General features: G+C 50.8%; 1 protein-coding gene across 1 annotated transcript in view; it reads right to left on the reverse strand.

Annotated features, from left to right (window-relative positions):
• The window catches only part of SGSM1 (small G protein signaling modulator 1), a 94,793-nt gene that overhangs the window by 53,972 nt on the left and 31,330 nt on the right, over nt 1–9,491 (reverse strand). The window contains exons 8-11 of the mRNA XM_011975363.1: nt 6,862–6,929; nt 5,819–5,982; nt 5,515–5,647; nt 715–879 (exon numbers count right to left, since the gene is read on the reverse strand). Of these exons, the coding sequence (XP_011830753.1) occupies nt 715–879; nt 5,515–5,647; nt 5,819–5,982; nt 6,862–6,929 (530 nt within the window). The remainder of the gene's footprint in view (nt 1–714; nt 880–5,514; nt 5,648–5,818; nt 5,983–6,861; nt 6,930–9,491) is intronic.

Here is a 9,491-nt window from a genome sequence, read left to right on the forward strand (position 1 = left end):
TCCATCTCCTGACCTCGTGATCTGCCTGTCTCGGCCTCCCAAAGTGCTGGGATTACAGGCTTGAGCCACCGCGCCCGGCCGAGTCTTAGTTTTCTAATCCCTGTTGTAGGAAGTGAAGAGAGTGGCACACCCATATGTCATGGTCCCCACAGGACAGCTGGTAATACCCTGACTCTTCCCTTGCGCCCCAAGGTAAGGGGGAGTTGTGGAACTGGTCCTCTGGCCGTCGGAGCTCCGTAGCTGACAAGGTCAGCCCCTACCCACTGACAGAAGAGGAAGCTGCTATATGATGTAGTTCTCGCAGCCACCAAATGTGGCTTGTTACACTATTCTTCCCCATGTAACTCACCCATGAGTTAGCCAAGGAAGACCAGTAAGCCCCTGTAAAATGTTCTAGAAAAATAGCCCCAGTTCTTAGCCAATCTCAGGGGTGCACTGACCAGTTTAGCCCAAGCGTGGTAACCGTGCCTTCCTCCATCTCAGCCTCTCACACTCACATCCACACAGATAACACCAATTGATCCCTTTGCTACTGAACCTACCACACTGCAAACTGCCTTCCATAGGGTGGAGGCTAGACAGCAGGAGAGCATCAATCTCTCTGTCTCCATCTCCCTTCCTGCCTCCATCTCCCTTGGGACCAGGACTCAAATGACAACATGGCAGAGGTGGCTGGCACCCAGCCCCCGGGGAAGGGGAGATCCCAGACATTACTGGGGGGCTGCTCCTTCAGGCTCGGCGTGGGGAGAGTAGTGTCCCATCTGGCTCGCTCCCACTGACTCCCTCTGGCCACCACCAGCATGGACTGGCCTGCAGGAACCATCATCCAGGCAGGGCCCACAGAGATGGAGGAAGTGCTGCCCAAGAGGTCGGGGGCAACTTGAGATACAAAACAGAAAGAACCAGTGAGGTGGGGGTTCGGAGCCACCTCAGGACACTGAGACAGCTGGAAGAGTCCGTTTCTGGGGGCTCCAAACCTCCCCTTCCCTGGCTCCACACAGCTCCCACATATACTGTGTTCAATTAGAAAAAAGAATGCTGATTTTTATAACGTGCCTACTATGTGCTGAGTGTCAGGCTAGGCAGTTTGCGACCTGAGCAAACCTAAGGAAACCAGTTATTGTCCTTCACGACCCTGTGAGGGATGCATCCTCCCTCTTCTGCTTTGCAGAAGAAGAAACTGAGGCTCAGAATGATGGCACAACTTAATCACCCAAAGCCCTGCCAGGCAGTAGGCCATTTGCAAGTCATCCCTCCTTGCAAAATGGGGGATGGTGATGACAACCTGGGAGGGCTATGGTGAGGACGGAATGAATTAAGATAAGGACATATCTAGTCTTTTTTGACTGAAGTCCCTCTCCTCTTTCCCCTAACAACAGCTGTCCCTACTGAGTACAGTACTATCATTATCCCCTTTTACAGATTGGAAAACTGAGGCATGGAGAGTTTAAGCAACACGCACAAGACCACCCAACTAACAAGCAGAGGAGCCAAGATCCCAACTCAGGGGATTTGACTTTCTTTTTTTTTTTTTTTTTTGAGGCAGGGTCTTGTTTTGTCATCCAGGCTGATGTACAGTGGCACAGACGTGGCTCACTGCAGCCCTGATCTCCCAGGCTCAAGTAACCCTCCATCCTCAGTCTCCTGAGTAGCTGGGACTACAGGCACGTGCCAGCATGGCCAGCTCATGTTTTTAAAATTTTTTGTAGAGATAGAGTTTCGCCATGTTGCCCAGGCTGGTCTCGAATTCCTGGGCTCAAGTCATCCTCCCACCTCAGCCTCCCAAAGTGCTGGGATTACAGGCATGAGCCACTGTGCCTGGCCTGAGGACTTGACTGTCATCCTACTCTTTCTACCTCAGCTGGTTTCTCATAGGCACTTCTCTCCACACCATCTGTTCTCAACCTGGGCAATCCTGTCGATGTTTGGAGACACTTTGGGTTTTCACGCCTTGGGGATTAATTAGGTGCTACTGTTGTCTAGTAGCTGGAGGTCAGGGATGCTGCTCAACATCGTACACAAGGCAACCCCCACACAAGGAATTATTCAGCCCTAAATGTCAACAGTGCTGAGGCTGAGAAATCCCACGCTAGACCAGCACTATCCAATAGAAACACAATCAAGGGGCTGGGAGGTGGCTCACTCCTGCAATCCCAGGACTTTGGGAGCCTGAGGCAGATGAATTGCTTGAGCCCAGAAGTTCTAAGCCCAGCCTGGGCAACATGGCAAAACCCCATCTCTACAAAAAATCAAAAAAAAAAAAAGTAGGCAGGTATGGTGGCTTGTGCCTGTGATTCCAGCTACCCAGGAGGCTGAGGTGGGAGGATCAATTGAGCCCAGGAGGTCGAGGCTGCAGTGAGCCACGATTGCACCACTGTACTCCAGCCTGGCAACAGAGATTATATATAATCTTTATTTACAAAAACAGGTGAATGGGCCGAATTTGGCCCATGAAAAGGGGTTTGTTGACTTCTGATTTAGGCCCTCTTTCAGAAAGAACTTCATACCTCTCACAGATAGAAACCTGTCACAGACGGAAACCGTAAGATGACTGTTTTTGTTAAGCCTGTGAGGCTCAAGCCCCAGAAAATCAACCAAGGATGCGGTTGCCATTTCCATGTGGGTTGAAGCTGACCTTGAGAATGAAGGCAGTGAAAGCACAATGCCTGCTCCCTGCCAGTCAAAACGATGTGCATGGAGTGGTGGTTACAGGCACAGGCTCTGGAGCGAGACCTCCTACATTCAAATCCCAGCCATGACAAGAATTAGTTATGTGATCCTGGACTGGTCGCTTAACCCTTCTGTGAATCAGTTTCCTCCTTGCAAAATGGGGGATGGTGATGACAACCTGGGAGGGCTATGGTGAGGATGGAATGAATTAAGATAGGGACAGCGGGACAATGGACAGAAGTGGACCTGGCACACAGTGGCACTCAAGACACGATATCTGCTATTGCTTACTAAGCATCTGCCAAGCGCCAGGCCCCATGTCAGGTCACCAGGTGTTTTAGGAATGATCTTGCTGATTCCTCAGAATATGAATGCTGGTGGGGAGTGCTGTCACCCTATTCTACAGAGAAGGAAGTGAGGTCTGCGGAGGACAGGTCACTTAACCACACCGCAGTGGCAGAGCAGTGGCAGTGATGCATTCTTTTCTCTAAACCAATGGCTCTCAACCAGGGGCAATTTTGCCACCCTTCAGAGGACACCTGGCCATGCCTAGAGACATATCTGGTTGTCACAACTTAAGAGCAAAGTAAGTTTGCTACTTGGCATCTAGCGGGTGTTCAACATTCCACAATGCACAGGACCACCTCCTACAACAAAGAATTATTCCATCCCAAATGACAGTAACACTAAGGTTCAGATGTCCAATTCTAGATAAACTGAATTAGTTGGGTGTTTCCTCAAGGGCAGACGAGGATCCAAGTGCAAGTTCCAAAGGCACATCAGTAAGGGAGGGGCAAACTGAGACAAAAGAAGAAAAGGGGAGGGAGTAAAGGGTTAGTGGCCAAGCAAGTTACCAATAGAGGTAACTATGCTTAATCTCCCAAGGAAGCTCTAGGAGTCTGTGCAGAACATGTATGTCAGAGTTTGCCTCACAAAGGGAGAGGGAGCTGGGACATTGATACACTAACTCCTATCAGCCATGAGCTGAGGGCTGCTCCAGGGAGGCACTGGTTCCCTGATGCTTCCAATATGCCCCATCCCTGGCCAGAAGGGACTCTTGCGGCCAGAGAAAACCCTCAGGCAAAGAGATACTGAGACAGAGAGCTGCAGTTGGTAGCTGAACAGCGTGCACAGAATGAGAAATGCTGAGGTTGTGGGTGAGCACAGCCAGTGTCTGTTCCACTGGCCTTCATCAAGCCACAGGAGGATGACATGGAGAATCTCCAAATAAACTAAACACCCAGCACTCTGCCTAGTTGGATTGCCTGTTGGATGAGAAGCTGTGGAGTTTCCTGGGAAGGCAACTACAGGGGATCTAGCCCTCTCTGATAACAGGTTCTCGAGTGGAACTCTTAATGAATGTTGGTCTTCACAGGGGTGGGAAGCCCAAGTTCTCGGGCAACAGGACAGAAGCTGGCTCAGCATCCCACGGGATTTCACCCTCATACATGGAGCCTTTTCAGCCTTGGGGCCCACAAGAGCCTTGGTGTCTGGCCAGGATTTTGAGCACCTGGTTCCATGGAGTGGCTGGGAGGCCCTGATCCAGGGCAGGAACAGACATAGTCATGTACACTTCAGGACACTCTGTAGTGCTTAAGGGATTCCAGCCTTGTCCAGGAGGACATCTGCTCTCAAAAGAGCCTCTCACTGCCCAGCACGTGGCTGCTTCAGCAAAGGGAGGCTCAGAGCCATTATCCTCGGATGGGAACATCAGGGCCGCTGCATGTTAAATAAAATGAAGTGAACAGAAAGAGCCTACCACTCAATACTGATTTGTTTAACAGACACCCATACCATGCTTCATAAATGCCAGGCCCTCTTCTAAGTACTTTTCAAATCTTAATTCACTGAATCCTCACAATAGCCCCGCAATGATGACGCTCTTAGCAGTAAGAACTTCCATTTGCTACGCATCTGTGTCACGAAGGCACCGTGCAACCTGCTTGCCATTCACCATCATCTCATGTGCTTCGCCTCTATTGGTGTCAAGTTTGACTACAACTTACTGAGGGCCTACTGTGTGCAAGGCCTTACTCCATGAGCTCTACGATGAATGTTTCATCATCTCATTGACTCTTTATAATAACGAGAAGTAGAATATTAACAACAACATTTGAGTGTTTTGTATATGTGTGAAATGCCTGATCTCATTTTAAAAATATTTTAATTTGCATTTATTTTGAGACAGGGCCTCACTTTGTTGTCCAGGCTGGAGTGCAATGACACAATCACAGCTTATTGCAGCCTCGACCTCCCCAGGCTCAGGTGATCCTCCCACCTCAGCCTCCCAAATAGCTGGGACCACAGATGCATGCCACCACACCTGGCTAATTTTTGTATTTTTTGTAGAGACAGGGTTTCGCCATGTTGCCCAGGCTGGTCTTAAACTCCTGGGCTCGGGCAATCCAAAGTGCTCCCTCCCAAAATTCGGCCTCCCAAAGTGCCAGGATTATGGGTGTGAGCCACCATGCCCGGCCGCCTTACCTCGTTTGAGCCCCAGAATGACTTATGTAACTGGTGCTATGAACATGCCCATTTTACAGATGAGGAAACTGAGGCACAGAGGGCTGAGATGACTTGCCCAAGTTCAGCCAGGATTCCAGAACCTATGCCATTGCCACTACCCCAGGCCACCTCTCCTAGTGTCTTTATTAGACAAGTAGAGGGTGGTTATTGTTCTTATTTGGGGGGGGAAACTGAGGCTACCAAGAAACCAACTTTGTTTCCAGATCCTCCTGTTAGCCCCAGAATCCAGATCTGTCATCTTCTAGTTTCAAACACCTGGAATCATTTTCAGCATCAGTTAGCAGGTGACTCCCTGGGGCCCGGGACAGAGCAGCTCACCGAATTCCGACTGCATGCCAGGGTAGATGATCCTGAACACGTAATCCGTGGCCTCGTCATCGTCTTTGTCTGAAGATGTGGACTCGGCAGAACCCTGAGGGCTTCGCTTGCGCAGTTTAGGAAACACTTTGCCCTGCAAGAACATGTCCCAAAGCAAGATCCTTGGGACACACCTGTCCCCACAACTTGCTTAGGCTGAGGGTATCAGTGGGGAGCGCATGAGGCCACACAGCCATATAAGGGCACACAGGCAAAAGCAACCACCCTCTGTGACCAGCCTCCACGGGTCCCCATGATCACTCACCTTACCCCGCTGGGACCACAGTGGCGGGTCCAACTGCCCATGCGGAAGCAGCCCATTCTCCAGGCACGAGAGGAACTGCAGGAGGTGCCCACCCTTGGGGAAGCGGAAGGGCGGCCTCTGGATCCCGTCCTGGCTGACCAATACCACTGTCCCGCCGCTGTCCACTGCCGCCACCAGCAGCCAGAGAAGACCCAGTGGGAAGTCACTATGAGGCACGGTGACAGCCCCTTCCTGCAAACACATCCCCCAGGGGTGCCAAGCCAGACCCAGGGATCCTGCTCTGAGGCTCTGGGAAAGGCCTGGGCAAAGGTCAGGAGCAGTTTTTACCTCCTCTGAGTCTCTCTCATCTCACCCACCATCCACCTCTGACTGGGGACTACAGGACAAAGTCAAGAAGAACCAAGTTGACCTTCCTGACATTAACCACCAAAAGAAAAAGATGCCCCCTAGCACCCTACGCTCCTCAGGAATCCTTTACAAATCTACCTAACCTATTTTTGTATGGAAGCCTTCAACTTCCCGTGTCTTGGGGCAGTAGATGACTCTGGCTAGCATGTATTGAGCACTTACTGAGTACAAGCACAGCATGTTAGAGGCACTGTCTTATTGAAATACAATATCCCTAAGAGTCCTACCTACTACTGCCTATTTTACAAATGACGAAACCAAAGCTCAGAGAGGTTAAGTAACTTCCCCCAAGGTCACACAGCTGATCGATGGCAGAGTCATCTAAGCATTATCAGTGCTTAGTAAGTGTCAGCAACTAATGCCATAGCCATAGGTGGATTTCATGCTGAGCCCTTAACATCCATCATTTCATCTTCACAACTACCCCATGAGAGGGTCCTGTTGTAATTCCCGTTACAGATGGGGAAACTGAGGCACAGAGAGGTGAGGTCCCTTGCCCAAGGTTGCACAGGTAATATGGGGTGTCCACCATATCACTGTCATACAACGCTAATGAATAGGCAGGGGTGGAGACAGGCAGGGGATCCAAGAGGATCAGAGGATCACAGCCCCCTTCCTGTCCCCACAGTCCCTACCTTGCTGGTGGCAGTGCAGGTAGACAATCTCCTCCAGGCGGATGGTCATGGCATAGTCCCAGTAGACGCTGGAAGTGGAGGGACGGTCAGGCTTGCAAGACTTCTACCTACCCCAGTGTGCAGACGGGCTCAGATGCCAGCAGACCACACCCAGGAGCTCCTCCACCCTTCCCACTAGGTCCCCAGCATGTGTCCCATCCTGCCCAGACTCTATATCCCCTTCTTCTGGTCTCAGAACCCCAATTTTCCGAGGTTACCATCCTCCCTACCCCCAGTCCATATGAGAGGTGAGGTGGACCCCACCCACTCTCCACCCTGGGACTCCAGGAATGGCCACCTGACCCAGGCCTGGTCAATCAACCTGTCCCACTGTTCCAGCCACAGTGTTCAGTGCAGGACTGACTCCTGACTCTGGCAGAACCAATGAGACTCAATTATTAGGCTTCCACTTGAATGACTGGGAAAGAGATGCCTCATTCTGTCTGGAGAGTAGTGGTAAGGGCAGAAGTCTGAAGATGGAAGCGACTATGCCTGAGAATGGCGTCAAAAGACAGGAAGACAGAGCAAAGAGATGGAAAGAGTGGAGGTCCCCGTCATTCAAGTCCCTGGATCCATCCATGCCTGAAGCTACTGCCCCTGGAGTTTTCAGTTCATGTGGGCCAGTGCTTAAGTCAGCTTGAATTTGGTTTTCTCTAACTGGCGTCTAGGAGTCTTGACTAAAACACATCCTAACTCCAGGCCACTATGTGTCCATGTGCAGCAGTTAGAATAGCCACTCAGTAGCTTCACAGGTCCCCAGCAGTGCGACTTGAGGGTTTCTCTGAGCCTCAGTTTCCTCATCTATAAAATGGGGACTAGAATAACACCCACCCCATTGTGTTGCTGTGAGGATTAAATAGAATCACGTATTTGAAGGGCTCAGCACAGAGATGATACATTAACAAATGCGCACCTGGGAAGTGGTCCCTATGATTATGTCTTTAAGCGTTTCCATTTCCAGCTCAAAACCTTGCTGCTGTCCTGTCCTGAAACAAATAGCTTTTCTCATCAGAACACACCAGGAGGTGGAGGCCACAGGAACTTGGGCTTTGTGGTGGCCATGGAAATGCACCACTCAGATCTCCTTCAGAAGACCTTGCTGAGGGGAGCAGAGCGGATTAACTTCAGAGGGCACCCCCTGGATCTATCACCACATTTGCACTGAAGCCATGCTTCCCTTAGGCTGCTCCCAGCCAGGACCTAGCATGCCGGAGTACTAGTGCCACTCATTCCTGCGAGACAAGGAACTCCTCCAACAGTCAATGGTCCACTGGAGACTTCCAACTGACCTGGCCAAACGGTCTTAGAGCCGTGCTGTGTCTCAGTCTCCTTCTGCCCGACCTTCCTTCCTTCCTCCTCTTCCTCCCTGCATGGCGGTCTGAAGGCTCTCCCTGTCTGCTCCTGCCCCTCCCTTAACTTGCACAGGTGCGTGCCCAGTAAATCTCTGCTGGTCCAATACTGTCTTGGCGCCTGCTTCTCGGAGGACCCAAACACACACAGGCTTCAAAGTCAGCAGCGTTCAAATCCCACTTCCACCAGAGACCTTAGCCAGTTCCTACCTCAGTTTCTGGCCCTCAGTTTCCCCAGTTGTGAAATGAAAAAAGTGGAATAGGCTCAGAAAAACCTTCAAGTCACGCTGCTGGGGACCTTTTCTCTTGGAAAGCCCTTCCTGCCCTGGCCTGTACCAGAATCAGCCTCACCAGAGTTCACGGAGGTAAATGTCCTTCGAAGACAGTCGAGGACACAAGGGCAACAGCCTCTGTTGAGCCCCTCCCATACCCAGTCTAGTCAGGGTGTCCTCCCTGGGCTCCCACAGCCCCGTGTGCCCGTCACGCTGGGTTGCAAACACCTGTCCTCTCCTCTGATTCCCCAAAGGGTGCTGAACACCTGCAGAAGGGCTCTGTTTTGTTTGCTTCTCTGTGATGCTCAGAGAATGTTCACAGTGCATAGTGAATGCTGAGCACTGGAAATGCCCAGTGAACAAAGCTGCCACCACCAGCCATCAGCAAGGAGGAGCTCTGTGGCCATAGTCTCTTTGGATCCATGAATATGACACCAACAGCCCCCATGACTGAGAGCCCTGTCCAGGTGCCAGGCTCCCAGCTAAGGGTTTTCCACGCACTTCTGTTACATAAATTCTCCCTATATGCTTATTCAGAGGTTCCCTTACTACATTCCCATCTTACAGATAAATAATATGAGGCTCAAGGAAGTGGAGCTGATTGTCCCAGGCCGCATAGCTAGGAAGGAGCAAGGGCTGTTTCTGGTTTTCTTTTGCATGTTTTAGCAGCTTTACTGAGGTATAATTTACACATCATAGAATTTACTCACTGTAAGTGTACAGTTTGATGAGTAAATATACAGATTTGGGCAACCATCATCACAAGCCAGTTTTAGAACATTTTTACCACCCCCAAAAGGTTCCTGTTGCCTGTTTGTGGTCAATCTTCCTTCCCACCCACAGCCCTAGGCAACCAAGAGTCTGCTTTCTTCTTTTTTTTTTTTTTTGAGACGGAGTCTCGCTCTGTCACCCGGGCTGGAGTGCAGTGGCCGGATCTCAGCTCACTGCAAGCTCCGCCTCCTGGGTTCCC

Source organism: Mandrillus leucophaeus, unplaced genomic scaffold (genome assembly GCF_000951045.1).
Source record: "Mandrillus leucophaeus isolate KB7577 unplaced genomic scaffold, Mleu.le_1.0 Scaffold154, whole genome shotgun sequence".
Lineage (NCBI taxonomy): Eukaryota > Metazoa > Chordata > Mammalia > Primates > Cercopithecidae > Mandrillus > Mandrillus leucophaeus.